Raw genomic sequence first — 17,530 nt, 5'->3', positions numbered from 1 at the left:
TCCCAGGGTAATCCAGGCTATAGGCTATCAGTGTACCAAGTTTAATTACAATCCGTCCAGTAGTTTTTTCGTGAAAGCGTGAAAAACATTCTTACAAACTTTCGCATTAATAATATAAGTAGGATACCGGGTGGGCTACTATATTTCTTGCGAGTGTGACAGATTTATTTATTGTTGTAACCGTTTTGAGTATGTGCACTTAGAGACTTTCGTATTCATAATACAGTAAGCCTCTGCCCGCGACTTCGTCCCCATGAAAAGATTTCTGTGTACGAAGTTTGATAAAATTCGGGATCCGCAATTTAACGTGCCTTCCGAAACACGGAGGAACTCGATATGTATAATATGGTCACCCATCTACAGAACGACCTCGGCAAGCGTGGCTTAACCTCGGAGATCGATCCGCGTGGCTGTTGTTAACTAAGCCACGTGCTCCTCGCTTAAAGAAGTAAATTGTATAATAGTTTTGTGCTAAATTGGTGGGTGTGTGGTATGCAGATGGTTTCTTATAGTACGTACTATACTTCTTGCGACTGTGACAGTCTTATTTATTGTTGCGTTTTACTATCGTATGAAATGCGGGTGTATAGTTAGAATGTTTGTTTATTTTGATTTCGACTGCATTTTTGTTTTTATACAGATTTTGTGTCGTGGAATTTAAGGCATTTGTAAAGCTGTAAATGTGTTGATACAGCCGCTTAAGAAAATCATAATCAAAAATCTGTTTTCCTTTCATATACATGTATTCCTCTCATATAATAAAAAACAATATCTAACTTTATCATACTTTTCATGATGTCGTTCTATAAATGGTACTATTTTTTTTGCTAGCCCTTGTCTACTCAAATAAATAATTAACAAAAAATACCGCCAATTAACCTGCATTTATAATTAACAATCGGATAAACCACATCAAACAATGTCGATGTAAACGAGAGCGCAATTAGTGCACGTGACAATGAAACTTGGCGCATTTCATGACTGTTAATTATTATAATTATTTGTCTTTATCAGATCTTTGCTGCATGCCACCATGACATACTAATGTCAAGCTCAACATTACAACAAAAAGACCGCGTAGAAAATACTTTTTTAAGCGATATCTCGGATAGAAGCTTTGTTTAAGTATCAGCGAGAAAATGTCTTTATCTATACTAATATTATAAAGCTGAAGAGTTTGTTTGTTTGTTTGTTTGAACGCGCTAATCTCAGGAACTTCTGGTCCGATTTGAAAAAATCTTCCACTGTTAGATAGCCCATTTATCGAGGAAGGCTATAAGCTATATATCATCACGCTACAACCAATAGGAGCAGAGTAGCAATAAGAAATGTTACAAAAACGGAGAAAATTTTGATCCATTCTCTCTTATGTGACGCAAGCGAAGTTGCACGGGTCAGCTAGTAAGCCATATTAGGGCGCATCAATGTCAGCTAGAGTAGGGGTTAAAAATGGTCGTCATGGTCGAAATCATTCGGAGAGCATCATCATCAAAATATTTATGAAAACCCATAATAAAAATCATACTTAAATACATTATTTTTATCACGGTCGACATGATAACAAACAAAGGTTTGTAGAATATCCTGTACAAAACAAGCATGAAGTTTTTAGTCACTATTAATATCGAAACCCTTATAGCAAAAAGCGTTTATTAATAAAGGCATACTAAAGCTTAGTATTAGATTGAATCATAAACAACACACAGCAAAAAGATTTATATACTATCAACATTTACGTTTTAATAACACCATAAAGCACAGATTAATCTTCTAACCATAAATCAATATAAAAAGTGCTCTATCTAAATCTCTATGGTTATAAAAGTATAAAGCAATCATAATAAATCATTGGTTTATTAATCGGTGTGTGCTTTAAAAAGTTTATTTGTCAAATATTTAGTTTTATTGATCGTTACTGTTCAAATATACTTTGATATGCTTTTAGTGTTCACGCCATTTCAGTCATAAGGTTAAAGTTTTACGACTATTTAATTGGTTCAGCTGAAACGCGATATGTTTTGTTGCATTTTTAGGTACAATTTTTGGGTTGGGGAGTTTCCATATCCCGCTGAAATGTGTTATACAACTTTTAGGTATTTAAGGTTTCATCGCGATGTTTTCCTCCACCGTATTTGATCATTTACAAAAGCAGTAATGTAGACAAAATGTTGACGCTTATTTTATTTGATATCTATCAAGCAAATTAAGAATAACGTGACACTATTTTTAAAATTACTGTCGTCTAGTTCGTGAAAAAAATAATAATGACTATATCAAGCGAGTAAACGCTTTTCACTGCCCTAGCATGTAAAGAAAGTGAAAATGTTAATTCGAATAAAATTGCCTTTGAACAGCTTAAATAGTGAAATTATTACATCAAACCTAAGCTTATAATCAGTCACGCTTAAAGAAAGTGGTTACAAAATACTAAGTGGCTGAAAAGCATAACTTTTAAACTTCCTTGTCTATGACTAATAACTCCATTATGGCGGAGAACGTCTTTCATTTCCGGAAGTAGCCATTAGCAAAGTTAACGTTTCCTTCCTCTAATAAATTGGCCATCTTTTTAATACACGTTGTGTAAACTATTTGTCTTGATAAAAATTGTGTTCCGTAATAACACAGGTCTATTATAAAAAGTAGAGCACAAGAGAGTGGGACATTTAGTAAAGTAAACCTTAACAAAATTGAACGTTAAAATGTACTCTAGGTTTGGTTCAACCACTAAAACAAGTAAATGTGTATTCATATATTTTTTAGAACGATATATGTATATGTAAGCTTTTCATCACGGATTCTACCGCATTACTAGTTTTTCTGACATTTTCCGTTTTTCCCCCAAGGTTTTATGAGAACTTTTTTTAACACTTTTACTCATTATGTTTGTTATATTAACTTATAATAAAGTGGTACTTACTCTGTGGGATGTGTAAAGTACAACACAAGCAGTATAATGAGGGCACATGATGGCCGCCGGATGTCCATCCTCCGTCTGAAACAAACAAGCAATATTAAACTATCTTCATTTAAATGAAAACCTTTATTACTATCTAATGTAATAGTTTCAATATACAACCTATAACTTCAAGACATCCCCCATACTCATATGGGTTGGATAGTAGCCGAAATTCTAAAAGATATCTGGCATATATTTATCATAACAGCCTTTAAAAAAGTCTAAATGCCTTATGAGATAAAAACCTTCTAATTATATAATAAATGTGTTTATACTCGTAGATCCTTGTAAAGATAAATTATTAAACCATACGTCCATCGACTAATGAAATGTGCATAGGAGATATGATCACAAGCATCTTTCAAAGAAACAAATATGTACTCTAGACCATCCTATTACATTTCAAAGCAAAGCTTCCAGCCATGTTTGATATCAAATAAAAATATTTCATTACCAACATGTCATATTGCATTTTCATATTTTTATGTAAAACCTTTGAAGTTTTTCTCATTACCACATTGAGTCGTAGTCAAATAAAAAAAATATACTCTGTGGTGTTTTTAAAGTCGGTTGTGGTCGTTTTGCTGTGACCACGATGAAGTTTGCAATGTTGATGAATCAAATGTCGAAGGTCACGGTCCGCCATTTTGGTGTACGTGCATTTTTTACGAAATTTGGATTTATTTTTCCGTTTTCTCGTCAAAAGACTAAATTAAGTTCGTGTTTTCACTTAAAAACTCATTAGATTTAAATAAGTTTATCTTCCACTTAGTAAAATATTCTTAATAAACCTATCTTCACTTCTAATTATCTCTATCCTGTGTCTAGGAATCACGCTAATTAGATTACCTAGAGCGTTCCTGAGAACGGAAAGCTTTGTATAAAGAAAACTTTATTGGAATCTACAAGACTGCACTCAAAGTCAAAGAATTTCTTCATAAAGATAAGAGATCGAACGGAAATAGAAAATAAGTATCTTTCTAGAAAATATAAGATTGCAGTACCGAGAACCGGTAAATAGGTTCTGCGACATTTTAAATCGCATTTCCCTTAGTTTATAAATAGACTTCGTCGTACCGTAGACATTCTATCTATTTATTATTTAAAGGTTTTATAAACAAACAGCTACCTCGTGTGTTATTTTGTGAGATTATTTTTACCTACAGGGCATGAGTGGAGGTACTTCTGTCAAGGGAACGGGTACTGTCAATCAGAAAACTGTCAAACTTTTGTCGCGTGTCTTGTATACCCCGAGTGAAGATAAAAGCTTTGCATTTTGTGGATTCGTAAATTATTCGAAAGCCTGTGGACGTTTATTTTGAATAAATAATACGTACCGCACATTTTTTTGCTTTTTATTAACCTGCAGCTCCTAATTTCTGTCATTGTAAAAGTCAATATTTGAAATTGAAACCATTAAAAAAATCAACTTCGGAGCTGACTCTGCAGTAAACATAGACTTTGTTTTTTTATTTTTAATGAGCAAGAGTTGTAGGCTGCCAGTCAGAATAAAAATGAGAATACCTATGTTCAGCCAGCGGAAAATGTCTGTCATATTTATGAGACCCGAGGGAAATTGCCATCATGTTACATCGAGAAAAAAAAATATAATGCAGGAGTGACCTAAATGCGCGGGTGCATTTGTGTCGAGCGTCATTTCCGTGCGGCGTGATATTTGTGTCGCGTGATCGTGTCGAGTGTAGCATTGTGTCCAAGTATTTGTGGGCGTGGAAGATACACCGATCACAATAGTTGCATTGTCGCGTAAATCCTGTGATAGACGATTAAATGTATTTATAGAAGTATGAGATTAGAATACAATAGAGCCGCTCTTTGACGTCAGGTGGTGTGCTGTATGTTGGTTTAAAGTTGAATAGAACATTTGTCGGGCAATCCGCCTACAAGTTTATTAACAGGTGGTCAATAGGTAGGTCTTAAAGCAGAACTGTGGGACAATTTACTATCATCAGCCAGCAGAACTGATCGAGGAACCTAAAAGGAAATAATTCAAGAGATTTCGGATCTCAAATAGTACGTATTTGAGATCCGAAATCTCTTGAAACGGCTTTACGATAGCCTCGAGTGCAAGACCTCTTACTACCGATTTCATTTGATAAATTACCTCTTATGTAGCTGTCGTAAATCTGATATTGTTTAATTATTACATGGCAGACCAACAGCTAATACAACAGATGTCAAAAAGCCAATTACAGTTCTACACACATATGTAACAGAATAATATTTGAATAATTATCCAATTGAAGTCGTTTATCTACTTTCCTCCCCAAATCTTTCATTCTAAACGGTAATAACCGGGTAATAACTGTAAGGAAAGCTTATGAAAGTCGACGACATGCCAGCAGTATCAATACTGCAGGTGGCGGCGATCCAAACGACGCTCACACTCGGGCCACTGCCACGATGCACTTTATTTATAATGCACTCGGAGAAAGGTCGGACACGGATATCCACTACTGAACTGATACATCATATTAGTTGATTTTTTACTGTCGTTTTATATTCTAGGGATAAGTTTTCTGCATATTTTATTTATACATTTTCTGTGACTGGCCGTACCTTCCAAACTGGCTGTAAATTCACTCTCTGTATCATTGACTATCATAAGTGTCAGCATTTGACCTAAATGAATAAATGATTTAATTTTGATTTTAATTTTGTGTCTGCTTACTATATATACGGCAAGACCAATTCATTAGCTTTATTCATCTATTGCAGATGATTAAGGTGGTGAGAGTTAGAATTAGTGCACTTTAGAAAGTGGCTCAAAAGGTTTAAGCTAGAGTAACAATACCAATTCGCGATTAATATAGTGTACTATAGTTGTATGATTGTCTAATACTTATAAAGCGGGGTAAATGAACACAACGAATATATGAGTTGTGTTGTTTCAATTTGCTCTGTTTAGAGTTTGAGCCACTACTACTCACCTCCCATTTTACTCTCTCATTTTTTAAAGATAAATCATTACTTTGTCAAATATGGAAACGCAGAGTTTTGGTATTGTCAATCATCCAGAGCTATCATTTAAACTGCAGTATTTATTGAAAATTTAACATTATTCATTAGGTTTCTTGCTGACTGTTCTTCCTCAAACATATTCAGCGCATTTACGAAACAACTAAGTGAACTTTGTGGAAACAATTCGTACAATGTTATAGTTAGTCGATTAATATCTAAGTAATAGCTTCCACCATTACTTTGTGTTGTAAATCACGGATACTATTCACGGTTGTCATATAAATATTAATGGAGACAATAATAACTGTATTAAAAGAACTGGAAAGTTTCCTGATCGATAATTTGTAAGTTAGTTACTGAAAGAAATGTGTGGCTTGTGCTTTATAGCGAATTTAGTGAATACCAAGACTCTAGAATAAGGCATATGGACTGATTGGTTAACAATAAATATTTATGTGTAGATTTTTACTTTTCCAGATTACTTTTTTTATTTATTTAATTTTTAAAGTTGTTCTAATTATACATTGCAATGTTTACAGCGGTCCCTGTACTAAGCTCTTGGCTTCGCAGGATTTTTCTGAGAAGACTATCAATCAAACATAAATCCCACGGTTCTATAACAGTTTGATTAAATATGGTGCTCCTTTGTATTCCAAGTGCCGCTGTTACCTTACATTCACAAAATGTAAGATCGTTTGTAACAAAATTCTGATTGTGAAGATAGGTAATTAACTAACATCGCTGCGATTACAAACACATAATTCCAAAATGTCAAAGTTTAACAACCTTTAATTTCATATAACATCTCAAAAGTTATTCTAGCCTAAAAATGGCGGATTAAATCGTTTACGTTTGATGACAGACGTGTTGGGAATCTGATTTGTCTGTAGATCCGATTATAAATCGATCGAGGTGCGAGGCCCCTCTCAGACCTTTTTCCCAATCAAATTTCACTCTCACCCCACACTATATGGAGGTATATCTACGAAATACAATATCTAAAAATAGAAACAGATGGAACAATGTTTTTCTTACGATATTCTGTACCTAGATGATGTTTTATTCGTAGTTTACTTACTGAGTTAAAAACTTTCCTAACTTTTCTCCTAGCTACAATAAATCCTTTTCAATCGGCGGCAAGTTAACAAACATATTTTATCAATATCAGGCCACTTTTAAATTAAAACAATCCACACATATGTCACAAATGTGAAATAATATTAAATTTGTTACTCGTGCTTTAACGGCTACAAAATTTGAGAACAAGGAAAGGAAAGAGGTATCAATGCAACAAGAACTCGCTCCTAAGTCACTGTAGTAGTTTGCCTAGATTAGGAGGCTGGGTTTTTGACTATTTGATAATGACGTAGCCCATTTTTCTTTATTGATGTACTTAGTTAATTGTTCTTTTTCTGTCTGCATATCTGAATAAACCAGTAAATAATAACGATTAAAATAATTTTTCGTTGAGTTAAAGCCCAAAATTTTATTTCGTTCTATTAAATACCTATAAAGGTACCAAACCATAACCAGCAACCATAATGGAGGGGTTATTAACCGAGGGTTGTTATCAACCAGTAAACACTGGCCGAAATACTCACACAAAATGTTGTTTAATTTAGAAACAACGTGACTTAATGCCCTCACTGACACGCGAATATTTAATCAACCACTTAACGAACCAGATTACTTACATTTGTTTACTGTTCTCATTTATAAAAATAAAAGGAACTACGAACTACCTATAAAAACTTACGAATTTTCAGGTAAATAAATAAAAGTTTTCTTGACAGAAGAGGGTTTTCTAATAATTCCTGCTATATTATACACGTTGGACAAGAGTAGTTAGTAGGTAAAGTTCTTTCGAAAAATTATAAGAATAAAAACCTGGCACGCAGATAATTTGTCGCTACAAGAAGTTTCATTGAAAATACCTGCTGTTATCTTCTAGTAGGAAAAGAGGAAAACTTACTATGCAATTTTAATTGAATGAGATTGTGAACTTAACCCTAAACGTTTCGAAACTATATATTTTATTGACAGTTTTACTCCTAACGTTCCAACAATATATCTTTCAGCGTTTAAGTTTCCTCTTGTATGTCGCTAAACGTATTCAACGAAGACACATAAATGACATCCCAAGAAAAGCCTAAATTATTAACAAAAAAATTAAGCGGCTAGAAGTTTTCCCGTAATTTTTTTATGAAATATTCTATTTTCCCAGATATTTGTCAAAAATAAAATGCCATTATAACACGACATCTTGATTTACACCTTCTGGGTTTATTTCAGAAAGACAAACATTATAAATGTGTTAGGGCCAGCTATTTGGCACACCTATTTACCTCAGTCAAGGAAGTTTACTTTGGCTGCCTGTCCGATGAAAATGCTTTGTTTTTTTTATGATTTATAGACCTTTTTTTCTCAGGTGTTCACATTCCAGAATAAAAGTTGACTGTAATATATTTTACAACAATCTGTGTATTTAAACGTAGCTCAAGACTATCAATATTTATGTTTAGAAAAGTAGTTTTTTACTCAATATTTCCGTTTAATATTATACTTTAGGGCAATATTCTAGGTCCAATTATTTGTAATCGTGTATTTATCTTTTTATTTTGCTACAGAATGAAAAGAGAGGAATTATTTAAGTTCAAACGTATCCGAACTATGATACAGTATATTTTTTTGAATCCATCGTCGCACTGCTGAGCAAGGGTCTCATCCCAATTTGAAGGAAAGTTTAGGACATCAGTCCACGTTTTATTATACTCAAATATTACATTTTAAATCTAAATCTATCTAGTGCAATTCTTCAAGACTTTCACACTTTTAAAACCCAATATCAGATCTTAAATCCATAAGTTTACAGCATAAGTTAAAGTTGTAAATAAGTTTACACATAACCGCCCTCTACCGTGTATAGATGGCAAGTGCTAAGTGAATTGACATTTCAACATATTTCACTTGCTTGTTAAACTTTACACAAAGTTTAAATTAAATGACCTTTACGAGATGAAATTGTTGTTTTTGCTTGTGTAAATAAGTTATTTGCATTTGATAATGTCGCTGTGACATTTGCACAGAGATTTTCACGACACCTGATTTCTATTTTGTGCTTTGAAACTTTTATGTAAAATGCAATTTGTATTAACTTTCACTCTCGAATCGTATGTATTGGTTTTGGTTTGTTTGTCCTTACATCTGGCACGTCAAGATTTTTGCTTCGTTTCGCGTGGTCTTTCAGATAATTATTGAGCTTCACACTCGTATTTCAGTAGTTTCAGTTTTATAACATAATATTTTATGTACGTAAATAGTTCGCAGTGATGTTTAACTATTATTACCAGAACGGATTATTTACTACCTCTAACAAGTATGAAGATAATTTATCCGTTTTAATTGCAGATCTTTTTAAAAAACAGTGACACTATCAAAGTAGCAGAAATATAAAAATCCTTCCATAAAGATAACATACAACACTCTCATTTTCCAATTAAACAACCTTAAAGCAATACTTCAACATTACTATAACATAGAATGCAACAATCACGCATCGATTCTCGCTCCTCATTTACCAGCTGAGTGGTTCTGTTACAAAGTGATCAGAGATGCACGGCATATAGCTTGTTAGTTCTGAGCAACGAGCCGTGAGTCTGTGCTACTGTTATATGCCTCTAGGTTATCTCATGTGAAATGCAGTTGTTGATAATACACTTGTATTTATGGTAATTATTTAGACAATGTGTAATCGAATGGACTAAAGATGCAAGTGGGTTCGAGGATTCTTACCCAATGCTGGGCACTGCTGCAATTGCAAGTGGTCAACTTTTTTGACAATGACTTTTTGAAGTTAAGTGTGTTTAAGCCACGGTTTCTGAGTATATTTAGCGGTAGTTTATCTGTTCAAGAGTTTTAACGTTATTGAATAGATAAACTACCGCTTAATGTAAGTCAGAAACCGGGGGTAATAAGAGTAACTTGACTTGTTCTAACGGTAAAGGAAAATGAGAAGAGATAAGGCATGCTTGAATTTTTTTTAAAGAGCTGCTAAACTGATGCGTAGTTTTTAACCCGCATTTGGCTAGTTTAGTGGACTCAGCTTAAGCCCTATCAAATTTCAGGGTGAGGCCTTTGCAAATTGGTACTGTAATGTTCTAAGCCTGAAGAAGAAACATAATGCTTATTTTAAACTATAATCGAATACTTTCAATAATAACCAAACAATTTGAACGAATAAATAAGGAGAAAAAAATGTTTACGATTGCTTTGCTGAGAAATAAAGTCATATATTTTTTCCGACCACACATCAAAAGCAATGTCAAACCTGCAGTCCCACAGATAAAATATTACACACAGGTAATAAATGCAATTCATTTTCCGCTAAGAATGTTTTGGCAATCGCGTAATAGCAGAGTAAAGTATACGTGAAATATTTTAACAAGTATTTCAAATGCTCCTGATTAGTTTTGTTTAACAGCTTCGAATTTGAACCGATGATAGTTTAATAGTAACCAGTGTTATAAATAAATAGTGGGAGGTGTTATACAGGGTGTCCCAAAACTCAACGATAATCCGAGACAGGATGAAAGGCCAAGTCATACCGGTTCTAGAAAAAATTAAAAAAAAATTCCATGTCACTTAGTTCAGCAATAATAGACATTTTTCAAAAAAGTTAAAATTCCACACCCTTGCTCGCATTTTCAAGTCCTGTGATCACCAATGTCACAATTTCGCTGTGTTTTTTTGAATTTCGTGATCTTCATGAGATATGCTATTAATCGTAAAACAAATTTATGCACAAAACATTGTTAATTTAATAAAAAAGGTTAAGTTTTAGTGAGTCATGATTCACAAAAATATCGTTAGTTAACTTTGACGCTTCGTATTGAAAAAAAAATGTACTACACTACCCTTGGCAAGTTATTTCAAAAGTTGGCGCATTTAATCAAGATTTCAAAATGGTGCAACACTTGCCACTTTTCTTTCCATTAAAAATGGTATTTTTATTTGAACGAAGAGTATCCTCGCAAATGGATCGGACGCAGTGATTCAATTTTATGACCTCCTCGTTCCCCGATCAAAATCCAGTAGATATTTTTGACTGGGAATGCATAAAAGAAAAAGTGTATTCTAAATCAATACAAAATCTATCAGAACTTCGCCAGAAAATTGGTACAGCGTCAGAGGGAATAAATGCAAGGAATTTTGCTTGACTGGTGCAAAGGTCTTTTGTAAGGAGTTGCGGAGCCTGTATTCGTGACAGAGGAAAACAATTCGGATTACTTTAGTTTAAGGAGACTAATTAAATAAGAATGATGGTTCGTTCATTGTTTTTTTTTTAATTATTATTACCTATTATGTTTTTTACATTAAATATTGATTATGGAATGACTCAATTACCTCTTTACTAAAAATAATTGCTTTCCTCTGTCACGAATACAGGCTCCGCAACTCCTTACAAAAGACCTTTGCACCAGTCAAGCAAAATTCCTTGCATTTATTCCCTCTGACGCTGTACCAATTTTCTGGCGAAGTTCTGATAGATTTTGTATTGATTTAGAATACACTTTTTCTTTTATGCATTCCCAGTCAAAAATATCTACTGGATTTTGATCGGGGAACGAGGAGGTCATAAAATTGAATCACTGCGTCCGATCCATTTGCGAGGATACTCTTCGTTCAAATAAAAATACCATTTTTAATGGAAAGAAAAGTGGCAAGTGTTGCACCATTTTGAAATCTTGATTAAATGCGCCAACTTTTGAAATAACTTGCCAAGGGTAGTGTAGTACATTTTTTTTTCAATACGAAGCGTCAAAGTTAACTAACGATATTTTTGTGAATCATGACTCACTAAAACTTAACCTTTTTTATTAAATTAACAATGTTTTGTGCATAAATTTGTTTTACGATTAATAGCATATCTCATGAAGATCACGAAATTCAAAAAAACACAGCGAAATTGTGACATTGGTGATCACAGGACTTGAAAATGCGAGCAAGGGTGTGGAATTTTAACTTTTTTGAAAAATGTCTATTATTGCTGAACTAAGTGACATGGAATTTTTTTTTAATTTTTTCTAGAACCGGTATGACTTGGCCTTTCATCCTGTCTCGGATTATCGTTGAGTTTTGGGACACCCTGTATAAGTCATTACAAGTCACTGAATATTTCCTATCTGAAATTTCATGATCAAGGATGATGAAAATAGTTTGTGTATTTTGGTACTTAGGTAAGGAAAATAAACAATTTAATAATCATAAAGTCAGTTTAAAAAGTAAGAAACTTCGTAAAAGAGATTAAATCGATTTGTTCTATTTACGAAATTATTGGATTTAATACAATGATAGTCAAAAGAAAGATTTAATAGTATTAAAGAAAAAGAAAAGTGTTACACTTAAATAAATATTCAGAAAAACTTCTTTCAATTGCTATTGATCATTGTTAATTCAAAAACTATGTCCAAGTTTCAATTCTGGGCTAAGAAAACTTATTAAAATCTTCAGTTAAACGTTTCCGATTTCTTCAAACTAAAACAGCTGACTAAAATATTTATCAAATTGACATATTAATGTTGTACATTTGGGATTATTTCAGTCAGTTAAACATTGGTTAAATAATGACAGTTAATGCAAGGAATTTGAGATTTTTGTCCGTTGGCTGACTGCCAGGGAGAAGTCATGACATCTGTTTATCTTCTTACATTGTCAACATATTTTATAATAAACGTTGTATCATTATTACTTATTAAAATTATCTCATGTTATTAATTTATTTTCTTATTCATTACAAAGACGAGATGTCTTTGAGTGAGTTTCAAGTTTATGAGTTTTAAAGAGTCTTGTTTATTTAATACTGTGTTAGTTTGCTAACTGAATTCTGTTAAAAACTTTTTAGCCAACGCACTGAAACAGTTAAATAAAACTTTTGAAAAAAGCATATAAAAAGCAGTGTTGGGCAAAATTTAGTTTGATTGATGATTGATGATTAAGATTAAATTATTTAATCATGACTAATGAATAATGACTAAAAAAATTCAATCATGAGTCGTGATTGATGATTAATTAGTGTTAGTGTTAGTTATTCAATCATGACTAAAATTTTAATGACTAAAAATAATAGTTAAATAAAACTAAGCTTTTCAAGTCTACGTTCCATGACTGTTGGTTTGTTTATCACAGGTTTTTAATTAAAGCTAGTTTTACAACAGAATCAGTTAATTTTTTTTTTTAATTTACACAGGTACACATTTGCAAAAATAAGTTCGGGCTAATTTAGTTTAAAATAATTTAAATTGCTTTTTAAAACTACGCGTTTTTAAAATCAAATTTTATAAATAATGGAATTATCTTCTTTCAGTCAACTTAAGGTGGTGATCAGTTATAGTTTTATAGATGTGTTCAATTAAACTAAAATTATGTCACCTGAATTATTTTTTTTAGTTTAATCATCATACAAAAATACAATAAATTAGTCATCAGTCATTTAATCATTAAATGATTGATGACTAATTTATTTAATCATGATTATAATTATTATTTTTACTCATGATTAATTCAATCATGACTAAATTATTCATGACTAAATTAGTCATGACTAATCAATTGATTGAAAAAATTAGTTGATTGACCCAACACTGATAAAAAGTAAAGGATAAGAATTTAAAATTAAATTATTTTTCAAATAATTGTTGATAACTATATTTTAAAATTATAAAACACTTTAAAAAAACCTTACCCTTTTCTAAATCCCCGGAAGAAGAACAACTCCCAACAATCCCGCTAAAGGCAGCTTATTTAATTTCACTTTAATTTTAAACCATTTTATTCACTGCACTGATATTTAATACAAGTTAATAGTTCGGAACTATTTGTCATCTATCAGGTCGGATAGGACGTCCGTCGTGTGTAGCGGCCACACATCAACTGCGCCCTCTAGGCTGAACGCGCCGCAACCTATGCCCCGCCCGCGGTGCAATTAAAATGTCAACGTGACAAGGTCGATTTTCCCGCCCATTTCTCTCGGGAAATATCAAAAATGTATTAGAAAATAGCTTTATTGTTACATTTTGATTGCTGTGATTATATTTTCACTCATTCATAAGGTGTGAAGGAAATTAAAGTCGATGGTTTTATTGCACGCATAAAACTCTATTGTCCAAGTAAGTGGGTATGAGTGAACAAAAATTATCATAAATTATTTTTTGTCGTGCTTTGTAATGATAATTGGGTTTTTATTATCGAGCATGAAGTTTAATGTTCAGTTTCCCCTATCAACCAATTCACCCGTCTTAAATGATATCACATTAGGTAGATTTCGGTTTACTTTTCAGTGCACTTTAGGAGATACTAGCTGACCCGCGCAACTTCGCTTGCGTCACATATGAGAGAATGGGTCAAAATTTTTCCCGTTTTTGTAACATTTTTTACTGGTACTCTGCTCCTATTGGTCGTAGCGTGATGATATATAGCCTATAGCCTTCTTCGATAAATGGGCTATCTAACATTGAAAGAATTTTTCAAATCGGTCCAGTAGTTTGTGAGATTAGCGCGTTCAAACAAACAAATTCTTCAGCTTTATAATATTAGTATAGATGTTAGGAGTGATAATCTCAATATTTTACCTAAGTATTAAGTATTTGATATTGTCTTACGGAACAAATATGATTTAACTTTAAGTGTCATTTACAGTTTAGTAAATATAAATGTTGTATTTGATAACATTGGAATAACAGCTTTCTAAGAGCCAGTTTCACGGCTTATGAATAAGTAACCGATAGCCTATCCAATAGATAAAGTGGCAGTAAATGTGTGAAAAATACTCTTAAAGTTCTGACTTCTAAATAAATCGATTCTTATTCAGAAGTGATAAAACTAGGCCTGAGATGAAATACTTAGAAAAAATACAATGATATTTTATGGACAATATTACTAGCATTCATGGTATTAATAAGTACAATGGCTGTCAAAGAGAGTGGTTTATGACATTGATTGCCTAACACACACGCCATTAGTGTCATATTATGAGAGCTCTTTTGTTTCTCTCAACAAAGCCTTATTGCAGTTTTATTTCTAGAAAATCTCAGAAAGAAATCTTCCAGTAAGGCATGATAAGCCAAGACTTGGCAAAAATAGTTATCACAGGAGTGAAATTTTGATAAAAAGGAATGTCTTGTATTCCTTTCACAAATGTTATTTACTAAGTTAAAACATGTCAAAAATGTGCATAAATTTGTACACAACCGGCCGATTTATCAGATTTAAATAAGTATCGGTTAATCTATCATGTAGAATTCTGACAGTTGTCATTAAGATTTGTTGTCGGTTATGTCATCTGTCACTTATCCGTAAGTTGTTAAAGTGGCCCTTACTCTAACCCAAATGACATCAAGATGTCCTGATAGAAAATGCTTTCTTATATTAGTGACAAAAGACCACAAACAGGTCACTACATATGAAGCCTATGAGATATACCTACTATTTAACTTACACTTGTGTTTAATATATTAATATAAACAAACAATTTATTAACTGAAAGCTAAAAATAAGGGTGCCTATTTATCGCTTTAAGTTAGTACATTCTTTAAGTTATCATGATGGGTATACCAATATCATAATATCATATTGACAATAATACATAAATAAATATATAAACCTATTAATGTCCCACTGCTGGGCTAAGGTTTCCTCCCGTAATGAGAGAGGGGTTAGGCCATCATATTGATAAGCAATCAATATCTTTCATCCCTTCCATAACCAAGGAAAATCTACAGTCTTGTGTATTTATGGCCCCGCCCGATGTTTACATAAAGAGACAGAACATTGACAACACCGTTTTATAACAATCATACCTATAATAGAAATAAATAGCAATTTTTATGTCTAAAAATGTAGATAAATCAATAGAGCTAAGTTATTTTGATACATAATTTAAGGCTGGAGGTTTTTTGCTTTATTAACAGAAAAAGAACAGATTTCAGAGACTTTTCTGCCAAATCTGAGTAAATAAGATAATGACTACTGAACAAGTAGCCTAATCATAGTAATAACTCAATATATTTTATATAATTTAGGTGGATTATCTTTAGCTAGGTACTCAACATGTAAAAAGAAAAATTGGACAGCAATTTTTAGCTTTAGTTGGCAGTACAAATGATCACTCATCTATAAACTAGAGTTGCTGATTTAACAAATATATTTGCACAATTTTAGTGATAGCCACTACCTATAAATTACTGACTAAAACATTAAACTTCAGATTTGCGTCAAAATCGAAAATGGCGGACATCAAATCGGGATTATGATATTCATCTACGATTATAGTTTATTGTTTCACGTACATTGCTTGTTAAAAGTGAAAGAGGGACAAATAGAGTGATTGCAGCCCCGTGAACTGCAGGCAACGAATCAATACGATGATACTTCATCATATGACCTACATAGATTTCAGAGAAGCGACCCGGGGATCCGCTACCTAGGTCCAATTAATTCCGTTCCACGAAGCCTGGAAATGGAATTCAATAGTGTATTCCATAAATGTTTTCAATAGTGCACCCATAAGGCTAACTGTAAACTTTATTTTACTTTCAATTGATTTGTTTAGCAATAAATATATATCTTCGGACGGATTATTATTTTATTTTAAGATTAATGAGTTATTAGAATTATGGGTAGAATAGAGTGTTGATTTAATTTATGTTATTGTAGATTTATTACAGATTATGAAGGATTTCAGTCAGACACATTCATCAAACACAAAATGAAAAGAAAAGATAACCACGCCCGCTGCGATTTATACAAAACAATTGCCAACAAAGAAGACATGAAGCCAAAAGGTAACACAAAAAAGCTGCCAAATAAAATCAGATAAAAAAACAACAGTTCTAATTACAAAAATATAAATGGCGTCTCGAACTCACCTTAACAAAGTCCCATTCTCCAGGAGAATCCGGAGCGTCGCACAATGTGTTAGTAAAAATAACTTTTAATAAATTTGTCTATTAAAAAACTTGTTTGTTTAAAAAAATATGATTAAAAAATACGTGTGCAGGTGGCTGTACGGGTTCGGGCGCGGTACTGAGGCTGGGCGGGCGGCGGGGGGCGGGAGGGGCCACGCTATTGATCGGGAGATCGCGCAGCATCGCCCGTGGAGCCTGCCAGCCTTCACGAAGATTCACCACTGTTTTCATGTACAACGCGTACATTGCTGCTTTTCGACACGTGCGTATATACTAGCTAGCTATATAATAAATATATATATATTTTTTATACCATTACTGTCTCACTACTGTTGAGAAAGGTTCTTCTCCCAAACGAGGGCAGCGTTAGGTTTGTTAGTATATAATTAATAATACATAATCTATATTTGTAAGAGTATGGATTAAAATAAAGAGTATAAAAAACCGGGCAATAAAATGCGAATAATAGTTCAATCAAAACTGTAGCTAAACGTTTTGCAAAATATAATTTTTCGATGATTTTCATTGCTTGCTTTAACAAACTTGCAACATTTCAAAAAGTTAATTTTCAAAAAGAAATTCGGTCATTTCACGAACAAACATCATTCATACTACTTCATTCTCATCAAAGCAT

The 17,530-nt window shown here is 32.7% G+C and overlaps 1 protein-coding gene across 14 annotated transcripts in view; it reads right to left on the bottom strand.

Annotated features, from left to right (window-relative positions):
* Positions 1-16,915, bottom strand: part of GluClalpha (glycine receptor alpha 1) — a 43,888-nt gene extending 26,973 nt beyond the window's left edge. For 13 of the 14 annotated variants that reach the window (XM_076128177.1, XM_076128180.1, XM_076128187.1 and 10 more), the window contains exons 1-2: positions 13,677-13,859; positions 2,918-2,992 (exon numbers count right to left, since the gene is read on the bottom strand). In XM_076128177.1, coding sequence (XP_075984292.1) covers positions 2,918-2,985 — 68 coding nt within the window. In that variant the 5' untranslated portion in view covers positions 2,986-2,992; positions 13,677-13,859. Of the gene's footprint in view, positions 1-2,917; positions 2,993-13,676; positions 13,860-16,857 lie in introns of those variants that run through there. The other variant, XM_076128191.1, reaches the window with a different exon arrangement.
* Positions 16,916-17,530: the final 615 nt, after the last annotated feature.

The sequence above is a fragment of the Anticarsia gemmatalis genome, chromosome 21, assembly GCF_050436995.1.
Source record: "Anticarsia gemmatalis isolate Benzon Research Colony breed Stoneville strain chromosome 21, ilAntGemm2 primary, whole genome shotgun sequence".
In the NCBI taxonomy this organism is placed as follows: Eukaryota; Metazoa; Arthropoda; class Insecta; order Lepidoptera; family Erebidae; genus Anticarsia; species Anticarsia gemmatalis.
This window is presented reverse-complemented; position numbering and strand designations above follow the sequence as displayed.